The sequence below is a fragment of the Linepithema humile genome, chromosome 1, assembly GCF_040581485.1.
Source record: "Linepithema humile isolate Giens D197 chromosome 1, Lhum_UNIL_v1.0, whole genome shotgun sequence".
Lineage (NCBI taxonomy): Eukaryota > Metazoa > Arthropoda > Insecta > Hymenoptera > Formicidae > Linepithema > Linepithema humile.
The window spans coordinates 1,288,037-1,307,175 of NC_090128.1; the positions used below are offsets into that span (position 1 = coordinate 1,288,037).

The 19,139-nt window shown below is 39.0% G+C and overlaps 1 protein-coding gene across 4 annotated transcripts in view; it reads left to right on the top strand.

Annotated features, from left to right (window-relative positions):
- Positions 1 to 19,139, top strand: part of LOC105674645 (protein single-minded) — a 187,543-nt gene that overhangs the window by 140,750 nt on the left and 27,654 nt on the right. For all 4 annotated transcript variants that reach the window (XM_067348235.1, XM_067348233.1, XM_067348234.1 and 1 more), the window contains one exon: positions 2,896 to 3,014. In XM_067348235.1, coding sequence (XP_067204336.1) covers positions 2,901 to 3,014 — 114 coding nt within the window. In that variant the 5' untranslated portion in view covers positions 2,896 to 2,900. The remainder of the gene's footprint in view (positions 1 to 2,895; positions 3,015 to 19,139) is intronic.

Here is a 19,139-nt window from a genome sequence, read left to right on the forward strand (position 1 = left end):
ATAATTGATACAATTTCCTCAATTGCAATGGCACAAAATTCTCAGGTGAAATAAAGCCTCCGTGACCTAAAATCCTTCAAATTGACTTTTATCGCCGCAATTATTCTGCCGATTATCCGAATCAGTCGTGGCCTGAAGGGTCGCGTGGCTTACACGTGCTTCGCGATATTGCGTGCACAATCTTTATGCGCGGCCGTCGGCGGAGTCGCGCATCTTTCGTGCACGCATCGATATCCTTGAATATTAAAGGCCTAAATTTTCGACTTACGAAACGCAGCCGTAACTCCGTTTGTTTGCATCTAGAAATAGATGAGTGATTGAGTAACACATTGACACATTGAGAAGAAATTTTGACGAAGAAAGTTTCGTAGAATTAATATTCGAATTGATTAACATTTAAATATAGCGCTTGAAAGGGAGAGACTTGACTGTATCATCATGACGTATTCACTGGCAAAAATAGGTATAAAATTTGTGCTGCGAAAGGGCGGAAGTGAACAAATATCATTAAGTATTTATACATGAAAGTGTAATTGAACAGAGCTGCGAGCGATATTGATAGAAGCTCGTTTGCTGTAAATTGCGCGCTATATCTAAATTATTTCGAGGACAATAAAGCAAAATAATTAAATAGGAAAAAAAGTGCCATGTATTTGCATATCTATATGTATCTTGAATATTTTATTTTAATTATTTGGGTTTTATTTTATATTTCAAACTTTGCAAATAGCTTTTATTGCTTTATTCATGTCTCGCAACAATCTTTATTTTATTACACGGTATAAAATAATTTGTGCGTAAATTTTGTTAAACACGCACTTTTTTCTTCTAAGGTTAAATAAGATTCAAGGACTATTGATGTCCAAACGACTTAAGCGCAAAGGGATTAACGGCACACTCGGGGAACGATGGCGATACGTGACAGGATGTGAGCGACACTTCCTTTTAAACCCTATAATACACCGTCGATCTGTTACAGTTCCATACACCTGCTTGCCTCCTGCTTAATATGCACGCCATAATTAGACTACACAAGATCACCGTTGCGCTAAATAATAAACCGGTCACGTCTTCAACGCGCCATACAAAGCGCCGATTCCTTCGATCCGTTTATTCTGGATTTATAGTATCGCAATATAATTTACAGCAAAAGAAAGCGACAATATTTCTTCTGTTTCTCATTGTCAGATATAAAAATTGATATTTCAATAATTTTAGCATCGCGACTTACGTTTGTCAAACTAGGAGAACGCTTATCGATTTAAATATGACAAACAGCACCAATATCGATCATTGAATCTACAACGAAACGTCGGCCAAATTTATATCTTTGACAATAATCGCCTTAATTATCGTTGAGAAACATAAATTTACGCTACGTATGGTAAAAAGTGTCTGTCGCCCGTCACCCTTTCAGTTACCCTTCGTCATCGTTGTCTTAATCTTTCAGAAAAATCTGCAAACTATAACCGACGTTACAATATATAATATGATAAATCTGATAACGGCGCGCGGTTTGTTATGTTTGACTTTAATGACTTTTAATCCAGGCAGTCGCAGTGCGCGAAATATGCATCGCATTGCACGATGAAACGAATCAAATTTATGTGCTTCGAGCAATGCCGATTATCTCCATCGAACAAAGAACCGGAAATATGTCTTTGCTCTTATCTCAGACATTTTCCGCACGGTATTAATTCCGCCGTTGTCGTTTTCTGCCGGGCACAATCTCCGATCGAGATCTACGATCGCTTATGCAAATCGCCGATGAACGTCCTTCGTGCGGCATCTTGCGCTAATTCATTCGTTTTGTCATATATATTTTATCTTCTCTTTTTTCTTACACAATATATTTCTAAATTATTCCTATCTTATAAATGTATCTTACAATAATTATAAAAAGATAAACTGAATATTGTTCTTTTTAGCTACTCGTTTGTCAACAATTTGAAAAATCCAAGTATTAATGATTGTGATTTCGAAAAAGGCAGCGCCTATTTCGGTAAAAATGGTCATCGTAAATCGCGGATTGTAAGTTCTCAGCTGGCGACAAGAAACTGCCTACCGTACTTTACGCCATGAAATAAAGAAATCGTAAAGCTGATTACCCGCCGGTTGCGCGAGGGGGTTCTTGTTTTCGCATTCGTGTGCCGAGGAACGACGACGAGTCGATGGCCATTCGCTTAGCCCTCTAATCAGTCCCGTGATTTGTGGTCGGCATGGTAAAAAAAGGGGCCAAGAGGGGCGGAGGGTGCCTTATTAAGATTCGCGGACGAATATGCCACGAGACCGCTTGATTGAAATTTAATTGCGCCGTCGAAATTATCCTTTCTCTCCGTGCACGATCTCGACGGTGTTTCGCCGACGGTTTTTATGTTCGGTGTTGTATATTATCGTGTTAATGTGCCTTTTTTCCATAGAGTGACCATTTTTTTCTTTCTTCATTTCGAGCCTTACAACTGTCAGGGAATGTTAGAGATTAGTCCGGTTGATGTGGAAAGAATCTCAATAGAATTGTTAGAAATATACAGTGTATACATTATTTACGACAAATATTTATAATAAGTTGAATAAAAAAAAAACAACAAAAATAAAGATTGTAAACGAAACGCATGGATGTCGAAGCGCAACAAAGACTGTTTCTGTTTTTATTTGCAATATCTTTTGCGCTCCGACACCTGCACTTAGTTCACGTACTTTTTTATTGTTATTTACTGTTTTCCAAGAATCATACGTTGTACAATAATTTAAGTGTTTTCATAATATCGGACAAATAAATCTTTTGTGGGCGAGTATGTAAGATCGTAACGAGCACATTGACGGCTGATTTTCATTACACTGATTTTATGAGTTATCAAGGGTTTATCTTTATGACATGTTTTAATTCTGTTACAGTGGTGATGCACAAGGATAAGGAAGAGAACTCACATCACGACTCGCACTACAGGGCGAGAGAACTGGCGGCGCTCGCCGCTTACGACCATCATCACCTCGACGGCGAAATGTTCCTACAGGTGAGTATTCGCCGAGACGCTCATTACGTAGAACAGCCCGTATTTACGACCTCATTTGGACGCACCAAATTTTAAAAATGCATATTGGCCGAGCGCGCGCCCGTATTTATCGCGCCGAGCTGGCGAGAGACACCTGCTTCCTTTTCGCTCTCTCGATCGATCGTCTCAATGCGCCAACCGTGGCGGAGAAATCTATCGTCGCGAACGAGATCTCGCCGTTGATCCATATGCCTGAAAAACAAGCGACACGCTGACGAGTCGGGTGAAACATTTATTTACCGATTTGCCGCGCAATATGTTAAGTCCTTGGTAACAGAAAATATGAGTCACAAGTTACGGCCTGATGGTTTTGTCGGCAATATAAATGTCTTATATATGCGTGTATATTTGTATCTGCAAAATTCTTCTGCAATTAATTACCAAGCGATGGGTATTAATTTATATACCTGAAACGTTTTACGAGTAGGACAAATAAAGGTAATATTGGCATTCGCAGAGGGGCTATCAAGAGTACAGAATTATAAGCGAATTATCGATTTAACAAGCATCGCTCTAATTTCGATCAAATACACGATGCATAATTGGAAAATATTTCATGTTTAATGACTAGACCTGAAACTTATTACATTTTTTGTTCGAAAACTTAGATACTTTTTTTTTCAATTTATTTTTATATCAAAAATTTCAATTTTTATTTTGGAAATGATACTAATCTCGTGAGCAGCACTTACGCGAAGGGCCATTATGTCAATTCGCGTAAATGGAGAAAAAAAAATATTATTCATGTTATTGATTCTAATCATTAAGGACCAATCAAACGTGATGCGATAAGTCAGCGATTACAAGCGATCGACTCCATTTCGAACGGCGATGTTATCTGCGCGATACATTCACCTGCCATAAGCACCATCCACGATTCACGATTGATCGACGGTTAAGTGGTGTGAGTGCACGATGGTGAGATGAATGAGCAGACAGAGAAGAGAAACGGGCGTGCTACCGAATGACGATTCGTGATTGGACTGTCTGTCAGGAAAACGATACGATTGAACGTCACATTTGAAGGGAGAACTACAGATGGTTTCGTATATTATTTCGATGAAATATAGTGTAGCGGATGACATGACGCGGAAATAGAAACATTCTGAACAATTTAGTAATTCTGAATATGAAAGTCTATTATACCGGATCAGACAATTTAGGACAATTTCAGATCAGAAAAGTTCTTGGAAAATTAATTTTTTTTTTTTTTTTTTTTTTTTTTTTTAGATAAAAAAATCTGTAGCAAAATAAATAAAATAATATAAATAACACTCTTGATGTGGGAAATAAGCAAAAAATAATTAAAACAATTAGTAGAGTCCGACCGAAACCACTTTTTTTAGTTTCGGCCGAAACCGAAAACGAATATTCGGATTTTACTCAATTTCGGCCGAAACCGAAACAGAAACCGAAATTTTTGGAGGAGTTTTATAAAAAACCATATTTAAAAAAAAACCGTTGGAAAATGTGTAAAATTTATGTACTGTTTTAAAAATAAGATTTTATTAATATCTTATTAAAATATAAAGTATTTTTCACAAATAAAACGCAATAGTATTTACAAAATAAAAAATAATATATTGTAAAGTAGAGTCCGACCAAAACCACTTTTTTTAGTTTCGGCCGAAACCTTGATTTTTGGCCGAAACTGGCCGTAACCGAAACCGAAACCGAAATTTCGGTCGGACTCTAACAATTAGTAATATCATTTTTTTATTTTGCAACTTTATTTCTACTTTTGAAATATATTTCTATATGCGTATATTATCTAACATTTTTTAAAAGAAATAATTTTTATTAAAATATCGCGATATTTATATTTTGTACAAAAAATTAAAAACAACGCATTTGAATTAATTTTTTTCTAAAATTATTTGTACATTCTTTTTGAGTTGATAAAATCGATTGATTTTTATGGCATGCAAGTCGTAAGTCGCGTTATAGCGAAATGTGCACACCGAAATTAAATCATCGGGAGTGAGAAGAAGAGACAGGAAGGAGCGAGAAGACGAGAGGAGGCGGGAGAAGAGAAAGAGAGAGCGGGGAGATATCCGGCTGATGAACCGGCTATGAAACCGAGGCGTACGAGGTGTCTATTCCTCCAAAGTATGGAAGGGTATATACACGGATTAATGGCGGTGTATCATGCAAGGCTATTACGTTCCCTTTCCTGCGTTTTAGGTGCGCATATGAGGGAAAGGGAGCGTGTATACGACTGCAAGAGAGAAAGGGAGAAGGGGACAAACGGCGTGAGCGAGAAAGAAAGGGGGAAAACAACGTGAAGAAGGATAGGGCGAGAAACGGGGAGAGAACGACGCGTAGCGTGTTATAGTTCCACATATGAACCGTACGCGCGATTTCATGCGAGAGCCGACGTGCGCGCTACGATCGAACGATCCTGCCAGCATCTATAACGGCAGGTTATTAATTGTCGGCTCGTTAATTACGTTACGTAGCCCTTGTACGCCCGGAGCTAATTCCCGAACGGGCCTCCGACAAGCGTGCCGCCCCCGAGTCGCGAAACGGCGAGACATGAGCGACAAACGTCCTCCGTCGATTGATATTTCATAAGATAATAAAAAATACAGTAGCCTTATAATGTTTCTATTTTTTAATTATATGCATTGTTCACTTCACTACAAATTATATTTTATCAAAATAATGCACGAAACTAATTTTATTCTACTAACTCGAAAAACTAGTTCAACTCTGCAGTTCTCTATATACGATATTATATATCGAAAAAAATTACATGAAAATCGTAAACTAAACTAAAAGAAATGGAATCCAAGCATTCACCTAATCGTTTTGTCATCAGAATTGTAAATTGTGAAAAGCGTAGCAAATTTATAACTACAAATAATTTTATATATTACGCTTGTTTTGTTGCCAAAATTTTATTCTTTCACATGAGACCACGTGTAAGCTCACATTTTACATTTCCTTCAATCGTAAATATTCGGCCGAGGGTCGCAACATATATTTGTTTGAATCATATCACAAGGTATAAATTGACAGCAATCATGCACGAACGCATATCTTCCAGACATGATATTGATTTATGAAAATGGCAATGCAATCAGATCGCGCCTGATTTTCCCGAGCGGGCTCGAGCTCGGCTCAAGCCCGGCTCGTGTTCCTTGAACCTGGATACCAGTTTCCGGGTAGTTTACCTCACGCTATCCCCGGCTCGTATATCAATAACATATTTATACAATTCGCGCGGTTCCTTGAACTCGACTCTTTCCAGGACCTTCCTTCTTCCTCCTACGCTTTCCTCCCTCCGACAGCCCTCGACTTCCTCCCGTCTCCTCCCCCTCCCCCCTGTGCGCACAGCGCCGTCTCCCCTTTGCACGCGCCATATACCGTTTCGCCGATCCTCATAAACTTTACGAACCCCGACAGTAAATCCGGTTTATGACAAGCCGACCGCCACCACGAGGCATCCTCGAAATTACGGCTGAGCGATCGGATTTTTATACCCCTTCCCAATTATACGCGGCGCGTCGCGGGGGGATGAATGTGTGAGCAAGCGAACCAACGATTGAGGGAGCGAGTCGTTTAGACACGATATGCGTCTTGTCTCGTCGCGAACGGACAGAATTCGCGTCTATCGAATTACACGGCATCAAATCAGCGCTCTTCGGACCGCCGCTGCGTAGATCACGCGTTCACGCTGCGTCGTCCTCGCCTGGAACTCTCGCTTTTATAAGCATTGTTTGTCTTGGGCGATATATGGATCTTAATAAAAATCATGCTTACTAAATATCTTTACGCTCGGAAGCTATTGGTTTCAAAGAAGTATTCGCCATCTAATTTGTTATTTAAATTTACCGTCGCCATCCTGCATTATAGTGTCAAACACACGCGAAGAATGAATATAATGGGACTTTTGCCGAGAAGAAGGTCTTGTCGAGTTACAATACGATTAACAGTCATTGCGAATCTTAAATATAAACTTGATATCTTTTTTAGTACATTTAATACGATGGGCGCTGGTGATGATTTGCCGAGCGCATCTATAGAAATATCTTGCTGATACATTTTATCGTAAATTAACGTTAATGTAATCGCAAAATTCCTTCTTGAGAGATCGATTTTTGTAGCAATTAAATTAAAATGACAAAGAAATAATTATTTTAGTATTTCAACGTTTCAACAATTTTATTTAGCAACTGTGAATTAAATTTAGTGACATGTAACTAGTATAGTATTAGCGTCGTGAAAGATTACAGTTTCTACTGTAATGCACGAGTAAGCAGGGACACGCAAAACTAGCTCCTCGTGCTAAATAGCGAATATTTAAGAAACAGCTGAAATCAAATACACTGACTTTTCCCTTTTACCGCGTTAAAGTATCGTTTTTCGTGAGTAGCGTGCAAGGAGGTACCTTCCTACTTAATACTTACTATTCTCTAAACGGTATGCGGATACATTACTTCTACGAAAGTTTCCTCGCGTAAAACGTTTACTGCCCTTTTTCGTCACTTCTGCCGTGACGCGCGAGGAGGGGGGGAGCGAGAGAGGGGGAGAGAAAGAGAGAAATCGTTTCTCCTGAATCTCCTACGTAAAAGGTTCAAGCGGGCCGAAAGCGTTCTTCGATCAACTCGACACGAAACCGTCGCGCCGGTAATTCGCCACACACTAAACACCGTCATTCTCGCGAGCTTGTCACGACTCGGAAGAAAGACCAATAATAACAAATATTATGTTAGGAACTTCATAAAAGTTTTTGTAGGATATCCCTCGTAATTATAAAATCATTTACATATTTCGAAATACTTATAAGTCATAATATTGTAATGCAAACAAATCGAAAACATTCTTTATTTGCGCTTAACTTTTTTATTTGCAAAAATGTTATTTGTTTTGCAAAAGCAACCGTATTGCTCTCATATTTTTTTTTTTAGCGTTTTTAGTGTTGATTGCCACAGCCTAATTTCTTGGCATAAATGATGCCAGAAGTGCGTGATTGCCTTCGAAGTAAACGAATAAAACGCTAATTACTTGGTTAGGTGACTAGAGTTTTCGATCGTTAAGCAAAGCATATTTCGCCAATCCATTTCTGTCGTCTCTCGGAAATTATCATCCTGCGCAAATATACGATACACGATGGGATGCCCCCCGTTGAGCGCGTATAACTCTCAGCTTTCGTTTCTTTATGAAATGCGAATAAACTTTTCTGAGATTGCTACCAGCGTCGCGGAGACAAATACATTCAACCGTTTCTTTTTTCGCATTAATTTGTTATATTAAGTAGAAAACGGAATTAAAGCAGAGCCAAAATGGTTTACAAACAGCTAAAACATCAAAGAATTTGGAATGTTTTTATCACGCTTTGCTTTATTACCAATTCAAAGTTTTTTATGAATAAAGTTTTAGGAATGAAAATTAATAGTTAATAAAAATAGATTTTTAATTTGATTTTAAACGATTATTGGAAATGAAAATTTTAATTAAAGCTTAAGATATTTTTATTGAGAATTAATAATAAATTAAAAAAAGAGTTTAATACACTGAATAAAAATTTAATTGATTGATTGAAGTCCGAATGAGATGTTGACTTACATCCTGCGGAACGGCGAATTTCGGAAGGAACAAAGGCGTACAAGGTGCCTATAAAGCCGGCCGTACGAAACGTACTGCTGCGAGATTACTCGTTAAAACGCTGACGGTGCCGATCAAAATGCAACGAAACTGTGCATTATGTTGTTGATACAGCACTGCGGGCGAAATTCAGCGACTCGTTCTAGCGGGGGCCGCGCGCTCGCCCCCTCGGCCCCCCTTTCTGGTACATGGTAGCCGGGTGGATCGACCAATTTTTACCTCGGCGCGCAACTCGGGCTTCGGTACAAATCACGCCTCTCAGTGACGTATCGCCGCGAAAGCAGCCATTTTGCTCTCATATTTTTTATTTAATAGCCACCAGGCTATCGTGTATCGCATTAATACGCGGCAGCTACACCGCGCGGTAGCGGTAAAAGAGGGTCGTGGTCGGGGCGACCCCCGCCACCCGGTAACCCGTAATCATAACCGAGCTATTTTTCTCCCTGCGTTCTCTTTAACCCTCTCTTTCTTCTTGGCCGATGCCTGCTACTACATCCACGCTTCTCGCGCACTCTGATTTAACAGATTCTATATCCTAAAAATGCTAATAATACTATAACGCTGATAGAGTACAAAATTTTTACTTTTTTGGCGCAATAACAATAATGAAAAAATTGCAACATTTAGAACCAACGAAATATGGACATTTACACAATTTCCTATTTTTTAAAATCTAAATTATATTAAAAGTTTAATTAAAAAGAACATTTTGAGTATTCAGTTTTATACTTTGAGTGTTACACGTTATATATTGCACACACGCACTTTTTTTTATATAGTAACTAGTGATTTATACGGTCCATCCAAAGCTTTGCTGCGCGGACATGGTTACCTCCGTGACTTTGATTACTTTGGAGTCACGAACACTACCGTCCCCGCAGCTCCGAAACGGAACGAACTTTCATGTCGTTCAATGCTTTGAACACAAAATGCCACTTAAGCGTCATAAAGTCAAAATGACATACTTTGCAGTTGAATGAATTAACGCAAGCGGTTTTTTCCACGTATAGTTTGGGTGAACGAGTACCGGCACACGTGCATTTCCAAGATCAGACGCGAATTTAGAAAATAGTTTATATCTTGTAAAGTTACGATTGTCTTCTTTATTCTTTAAAAATTACAGTAAATGTTAGATCCAATTGTAAATATTAAATTGTATTTATTTGTATCTTTTTATTATTCACTTGGAAACGAATATTTTTGTTTAAAAAGCTTACATCTCCGTTTCATTTATCTCTGCTCGATCGGCTTCGCTAAGAAAGTCTCGGAACAATTACCGTCTTTCTCGAGAGCTATCGAAGTCGAGAATAAGTTTTACTTCCCGCATCAAATCAGGACACGCGGCTGTCTTTTCTTCACCGGTCTAAGCGTAACATGCGTGTTCAAGTGTTATACTTGCGCGGCGTGCAATTTAGATCACGTCTCCGCGTGAGCGAGCGATGCGTCCAAAGTCGACTTAAGTGAATTCTGTATATGCGGCAAGTTGGCGGAGTAGCGAGCTGGATGGAACGAGAAGGAACGTACGGTCAGGTTGATCACCGTGCTATAAGGTCTTACTTGTTGCTGATGGTTGCATGTCTGCCACGGCGGTGAGCCGTGCCTTCTGCTTCTCGGCTGATTGCTCCGTATGCGAGAAGCGATAGGGAACTTCGTCCCGGATGGACGGTCGGCGGTTTTCTAGTCGTTGAACCGGCCGAAAGTTCGCGATTTCTGCGGAAGTGGGTGAACTTGAATCACTTGAACTATGGAAGAAGAATATGACTCCTAATCATCTCTATCACTATTTACTGCATAGAGGATAGATAATACACATTATTACTAGAAAGATTGCACATGTGTGATATTGTTTATAAAACTCAAATTTCACGAAGCTCAAAATTCGTGAAATGAAAGTTAACAATTAACTCAGAAGTCGATGATTTTTTGTTGGTTAAGAAAAACTATTTTTATTTAAGCCGGATTTTCTAAATAGAAAATTGTGAAAAAAACGCTAGCGTAAGATAACAACATATCAGAAGTAATTGTTGCATTTTCTTTCTCGGGTGAAATTAGTAATTCATTGCTGGCATGCGCGTCTATAAGTGTTAGAAAGAGTTCACTTCTCGTACTTGAAATATCTGCGAAGCGGCATGAGTAATTTCTTGAAGTGTAACCGCACACTCGAACTTTTGCGAATATATGATGTATCTTATGGCACACATAGTGTATGCACAGTCATTCAACTTTTTAACTTTCTTGGCCGTGACTTTTATAGCGGATCGACTCTTCTATATATCGGGGAAGAAACAAGTTCGTTTTGGCGAGCGCCCAATTCCGCCAATGTTAAACTGAAGAGAATACTTATTCTTGTATGCATCATAGGCTCGATAAGATCATAGTCTTTTTTAGTTCATGCCTAAAATGTCATTACAAAAGATAAAAATATCTTGAAACATATTTTTTATCGATATCATTCATCTAGTAAAGTTTTTAATCTCTTTAAAAGTTTTGCTTTTTTTATGTAAAAATAGATGTCAAATTAAATAGCAAAAACGGCGACATTCATTATTAATTTATTAGACATCATAAGATGCGATATCTCGTTGATTGAATACTTGTAATAATTGTGATTATTGACAATCGTGAACAAGGAAAGTCGATTTTATAGTCGAAAAAATGAGATTTTACATTAATTGACGTTGTGCTAAACTGTGGAAGGGTTAAGAAGGAGATCGTAAAGTAAGAAACAATAAGCATTAAAAAACCCATCACGTAAAAGGAAAAGCATTGGTGTAAGCAAGCCGTTCGTCATTAAATCGATCGGGGATTTAGCACAAAAGTCGCACCGCATCGACATGTCTCGCAGTTACAAGTAGAAACGTCGTTTTCTGCACAACTATTTTTTTCTTAACTAATCTCTCGTTACTTTCACCGCCATCGGCGATGCAGGAACAAAGAAAACGTAGACTTGCCGAGATATACTAATCGAATTCGGAGAATACAATAAATGCATTTGTAGCAATTTACATCACGTAAACTTCTTCTTATATCTACGTTGCACTTGTGAAGCTCAATTTTAGCAAAATTGAATCGATTATTTCATTAATTATATCAAAAAATATATAATGAGAGTTATATAAATTTCTTTCTATTCAATAAAATTTAGTATTTTAATAACAAAGTTCAATATGTGAAGAATTAGGGACTCTATATTGACAGAATCTATTTAACAACAAAGAATAGACAATTTTATATTTTAATATCAATCCCTTAATATAAATTAAAATCTCTCCCTTAATAATTGATAATTGTATCAATTGTATAGATGTTTTCGAATTCGTATTATGCTCGAATAACGCAAAAACACGTTAATAAAATAAGGATCGGTCTTGCCGTGTGCCTGGAATGCATTCGGGCATAATAATGAATTCTAACAGGCATTAAATGCAATGCGAAAAGGTAGGTTAGCAAGAAAACCCCGGCCATTTAGTCCAATAACGTTTTATGGAACGACGAATACTCGAGCTTCATATAATTGCGGCGTAAGCATTAAATGCGGCTTACTAATCCTAAAATTAGTAGAGGCCAGATGGCGGCAGCTGGCAATTACACAGCACCGGGTCAATGATATCAAACCTATCCCCCGTGTATTCGCTATGTAAGGTAAATTATCTATCTTCAACGCGTTTGCCAATCAACATTTCTCGCTGATGAAGCATGAACAAATCGCCATTTTGATTATATTCCACTTTTGTCACTGGTGTAAGATAATTTATAAAAAAGGACAGAGTTTAAATTTTCTTTTTCTTTTCGTTTGCGTTATACGTTTAAATTAATATTTTGTTCAGTAATAAAATTGAGAGTAATGAAACGAGAACGCGTGACGTCACATTTTCATTTCGTTGTTTTTGCTTTTCGAAGTTTGCGATTCCAAATTCGCACGAGTAGAGGAAATTGCGAAGTGAGGAGTAGGAATTTTATAGTCCAGAATATTTGCATTTGTGATGTGATATTTCGCATTGTTTTCACATTGTTCTGAAATCGCAATAATTTTGAAATGATTTATTACTTGATATGTTAGCTTATTAATTGATAATCGACTTTGTGACACACTTTACTTCTCATCGATAATTTGATGATGTTCAGAGTAAAATGCACGAGACTTTTCGCTGAAGACAATTTTGTGCTCTGCAATTTTCACTACACCATTATCGTCTCTGACTCGTATTAACTTTATTACTAACATCTCAATGTGTGCCAGATTTAAATTATTCAGGATCTTATCGCGCTTGATTTATATACAGCATAATCGCGTAGAATCTTACAACACTGGGAATAATTTAGCTAAGAACTCTGTGCGAGCGCATCGCTTGCAGTAATCTGTAGGCGGCTCGTACGAGCGCGTATGATGCTACTCGGTGAACTTTGCGATATCAGCCTTGGAATGCTTTTTGAAACGGGCAGTTAGATCGGGAGTCAAGGACGTCGATAGCAATATGAGCGGAAATCGAGCAGAGAGGGCGAGCGCGATTCGCAGACAGCGAGTCGCAGTGAGTCAGTGTAAGAAAGAGAGAGAGAGAGAGAGAGAGAGAAAGAGAGGGAGAGAAACGTGGGCTGAGTCAAAGGTAACTGGTAGGTTGGGTGGGTGCATGGGATGGGATGACATGAGGTTAGGTTGGTGGTCGACGGGGCTCGCCTTGGTCTGGCACCGCTAGTCCTTCCCGTATTGATCGCGTGCTCCTTTCCTCCCTTAGATACCACCGTCCACCCTCTCTTAAGCCTTACGTATGGCCTAGGTTCGCTTCTACTTTAGGCTCGACCTTAAGCCGAGACGTTCACGATGAATCCTGCGATTACGGTTGAAATCAAGGGTTGAAAGCTATATAAATTTGTTGAGTTTAACTCCACGGCGTCCCTTACACGGATAATTTATTTTCATCTTTATCTGTCGATGAATTAATCGTTGATGCGACTGATCTAAGACGTATTTTTCTTGAAAACTCACACTTGACGATATTTTCGCAGCAATATGTTACTTTATTTTGATCTGTGGATCTTTGAAAGCGTAATTGAAATGTTTCGAATTAGAATATGTTATGAAAGATGTGAAAACATCTTGATTTGCAAAATTATCCAGACTTTTAGCGAATTGACTGCATTTCTTTCACCGATTAAGACTGTATTAATTTTGTAGTGGCATTTTAAACCATTCTAATCCAATGTTTATCATTATTTATTAAAGATATATATAAGAGAATAACATTATTTTGCAATTTAAATAAGCGGTTTAACATATAAAACAATAGCCTGGTCATTATTTCTAAATCTGTATATCGTGGTTTGTGCTCTTTCCGAGAAATTCGCATATGTGATGCAACTGTATAATCACTGCTCGCATATGTTATATTCTTCAAGAAAAAAATACACAAATTTACGCGCGGCATATTTTTCATCTGATAACACTGTTTTTTTATGGTAAAGTTGCGAGATGGTCGCCGATATGCATATTCGCGCTTGTGCAATTTGAGGAAAAGGGAGGCATTTACCGCGTCGCTTAACGGCCTTAACAGGATACGATGCCGAAGAGCTTAATTAACGGAAGGTCTGAAAGGCGTCCGTCACGCGCGCTGGATATGTGAGAGCGACCGATGAATTACAAAGACGATGCCGGGCGCATTCGCTCCGTCTTGGATGCGTGCCGTGACGAACGAGCCCTTCTCGCACTTATCGTACGCACAAACGACGACGAAGCTGCAGCAGGTGAAGCTGTCGTAAGGCATAATTTTTTCACAAGGAACGCACTCATACGCGTACAGTGTTCCCGGTGAGAAACAGTTTGAAAAACTTTTCAGCGACTATTGATTTAAAAATTCTAATTTTCGACGGATCAAATTTTCTAGTAACCACTTTTCTCAAGCTCAATACGAGCCGAGAATCCTATCGACCTTTAATCGCTTCTCATTTGGAATTCGATGCTACAATATTAGCGCAACAGCGATTCTCAGCTGTTATTTAGTTCTCTTAAGCCGAGCGGAATGGCGGAATGGCTCTGGATATAACAGCCGTGATCTACATTTTATCGGAATTATTGCTGAACGCGGCTGACAGCGGCAGCGAAATTCCACGGCGGATCGCATTAGCGCGCTGATCCAGTTTCGTCGTCGGATCGGTCGCGTGCTCGCCGCGACGCAATTAGTCGCCCGATAACGGGAGCGAGGCGGCCGAAACGAGATAAACGGCACGGAGAGGAGGAGGCGGAAAACCAGGCCAATTCGGATATCTGTTTTTTTTAATCGGCTACTGGTACCGGTAGAATACGGCGCTATATATGCGATCGTAATGATGATAACGCATGCAATGAACGCGGTGCAGCGAGCCGTATGACCCATTGCGTATGGAAATGAAAACCTATGAGAATATCCGCTACGGCACGAACGCGTTAACACTCGGCTCGTATTCAACGGCTGCTTATCTTCGACACCCTTTATTGATCCCAAAATGCAAATGACTTCTCTCTCTTCTTTTTTTGCGCGTGTGTTTCTTTTTTTTTTTCTTCACGTTTGCTTGCTTGTACCGCGCACGAGTACTCGTTGTGTGTCACATAAATTTTATTCTACTTTGTGGAATCATGCATTAACAGCCGATCGAAAAACTCCCACCTGATTCTACTATCATATTGGAGTAAAATAAAGTCCTGTAAATTTTACATTTCATTGTTAATCACTAGCTTCTATTTTTCTTGTGAATTATTTGTAAGGACAAATTAATATTTAATATAATCTTAAAAAATATGGATTTATACATGTATTTGATTTCAGCATTTTAAATAATGTATTTGATTTGCGTAAACTGCGATATAATTATTATTTCCGTGAGTAATATATTGTGATCCTTTATGTCTGTTTAATTTTTTTTAATGTTGATAAATTTATAACGAGCTTAATCTATTTCAGTTATTTTGACTTTTTAATCTAATTTTATTATCGCCATTTGCGACATAAAGAATATATGATGAATGTCGTATTTTCATATGGAGCTATAAACGTAACTATCTAACGAGGAATTTCGTGAAACATGCTCGTAAAAAGTGTTGTTACGTTATTAAATCCATTTTAATTAAATCCGGCACGGTTACGCATCGCGGAAACGCGGGTTTTTTCCCTCCGTGCAGGTTAAAAAGGAAAAGAAAAGAGGAAGGAAGAGGAGGCGAAAAAGATACACATGCGGTTTTCTATTTCTCGCGTGAGCCGTTCGGCGAATCAGTCGCGTGCCACTCGCGAGCGCACTCGCGTGTTCCGTCCAAGCGTGAACTTCTAATACCCCTTCATCCTCACCTTGACTCTCCCGCATTAGCGGGTCGCCAATAATACTTCACGCACGAAATCTTTCTATTTTCTTCGCTCATGCGAGTGGGAGTCACGGGCATGGACGCCAAGTCCGGCACGTTCGGAACGTCGGTATGCAGATTGCGGATTCGATTAGACAGGCAATCGTGTTTCCGAGTTCAAGAAACTGAACGGTGTTCTACGGTTCAGCTTCAATGGACGTCCATCGAATATACTTTTAATCTAAGATTTTCGAACAAATTCGAATACACATTTTCCACATGTATTAATTTAAAAATAATTATAGAAAATCTTGGAAATGCACTTTATCCAGAAATTTCTATGAACAATTTGAAAGTGTTTATTTAAAAAAAAAAAACGGAATTAATAATGCAGATATAACATTGTATATTTAGAGTCTAAATGTGCGTTGTACTTATATTATTATGGCCTCCAACAAAGTAATCGTCATGATTGGTGAAGATTTCGCTGGTCGATCGAGAAAACTTGATTACCTTCCCAAACAATGCAATTATAGTAGTAACGGCGAACGAGTCTCGCGGGATGATGCCTTCCGCGGAATGGCTATGTCGGCCATTTCGAAGGAACGGAAAAGGGGGAAGCGCACCGAGAAAATCCTATTATAGCTCGTATCCTACGCGGAGTGGTACAGTGTGGGGTGAAACGAGAAGGTCGAAAGCTTGTAGCTCACCCCTCGCGCACATCCCGTATTGACGCAACGCAGGGGCCCACCCTGCGGATTAACCAATCAAAACGCAGCATCCGCGCATGCGATCACTCGGAAGTATGCCATTTTGTATGCTACGTTATCGCAAGGCGAAATCGGAACTTCTGTCCGCGAGCGGAAAATGAAACCGAGAGTTTGACACAGTAACATAATTAATCATAACAGATGTGCGAGGACTCGCATATGTGTAAACGAATTGCACGATAGAGCTGCAAATGTCAAGCTTTTTTTATTAGATTATAAAGATTTGCCGACTCTTAACTTTCTATCGTATGCTATATTATCTTGAAAAGAAGAACTATTTGACATAATGGTATTAAATTTTATAATCTAATTTAGATCACACAACTCCTCCGCTTGTTTTATCAACATTTTTAAAGCGAAAATTTAGTTCCATAAACTTCTAATATAATTCTCATTATATCTTATTCGTTTTCTAACGACAGATACAACAAAACTGGCAAGTGTACTTTATTGGAAGAGATTGATTTGAAGTTTATGCGTAACTATAACTGTTTAAAGAAACGTTTTTGCAAATTTGATTAAACCCTTCACTTCTAAGAAACAAAATTTGATGTTAGAGAATAATGGGATATTACGAAGTACGTGAACGTTTCTTGCGAGAGTGTCAGAAGCCAAGATTAGAAAGCCGCGAGATATCCGTAATTATCGCAACTTTACGAGCGTGCATCACGTTGGCGCGATGAAGCAGGAAAATCTGAAGATACGTCAGACTTAACCCTTTACAGACCATCCACACACACACACACACACACACACACACACACACACACACACACACACACACACACACACACACACACACACACACACACACACACACACACACACACACACACACACACACACACACACACACACATACGTTACAGAATGACGAGAATGTATAAATAGAGAAATCGGAAATTTATCTTCAACGAAAATAAATATTTCAATCTATAAAGTATTCTAAAGTTATAAGTTGTTCTTTCAATTACAATTTCTTCAATCAATTTGGGGTTTTATTTTTAAACTCTTTTTTTTTAATGTTGTAGGAAGCATTATTTACCGCAATTTTATAATTTTCTACATTGTACACATTTTCAAAATTATGTTATATTTTTAAATAAAACTTCTGTCAAAGCAAAAATACGTAGGAAATGAACTGGAAATTAATTCGCACGCTTACACTTCGATTGATACACTTTCGTTATTCTTTTTGCGCTCCGTCCGGTTCCAGAGTAAGCTCGCCATATTTCAGAACAATAAGTTCTTGGTCTAGCGTGCCTGGCACCGCCACTGCGAAATAAAACAAAACAATACACATTTAGCTCGCAGAACGGTGGAACGGACGAGGCTTTAAATGGTTTCCACCCCGCGTTCGACCGATGTAGTGCGCGAGCCGAAGACTGTTAAAACTGGGACGGATATTTTCGGCTTCGATGCGCCGCATTCAGCCGCTGCAAGAGAAAGAGAAAGAGGGGGAGGGGGAGGGGGAGGGAGAGTTCGTTTGGTATTTGCCGGTATCGGGACTGCCGATAAATGGGAAAACTTTCCCTGGGCGTTTTCAACGCGTTCCCCGGCAGAAACAACCGCTCGCCACCCTCCGCTTTCCGAAAGGCAACGCACCCTTCCGTTTTCGTGCCGCCGCACTATTCTCGCGTGGCGGCTCGAAATTGCCTCTGTATTTCGGAAAGCTTAATCGTGTGTGCCACGTCGGATTACGTCCTTGAATTATTCTTATCGGTGCACCGCCTCGGTAGCCTTTATTCTCAAGATTCATTTGCTCCAAAGTTTGCTTTTTTCTCCTTTCTTTAACCACTGCTAGTGGTTAATCAACTTCAATTTATTATTGGTAATTTATTTTGAATTTATCTTAAATCCTCTTGGACGCTGATTTTTCCCTGCTTTTTTGAGAACGCTTCGAAAAATATGCCTGTTGATCGAATGACGTTGTAAAAATATATTCTTCTCCCTTGAGAAAACTTTAGATTGATTGGTAATAATAATAATAGATATTTTGGTGAACACTTGTAAGCGCTCGTTTGGCATTTAGCGCTATCGAATCTGCAGACAAATGAGAAAACTTTCCGGAACGTTTCCGACTAACGCCGCCAACGCAAAATGCTAGCCTTCGATTTCGAAAAGGCAACGTACCCCTTCGTTCTCGTGCCGCCGTTCTATTCTCGAGGGGCGTATTCACGTGTACGTCTAACAATGTCTAAACGTATATTTTGCAGTGTTCTTAATTTAGCCACGAATTAGCCTTTTGAACTTTGCCCTCATGTAAACGGAGCAATCCTTCGGTTTCCGATTCTGATCAATTTTAGACAATTTTACGTGTGTTCTATTTGACTGATGATTAATAGAGGATTTAGTCTCTCATCTGCATCGATAATGAATCGATCTAGTTGATATATAATA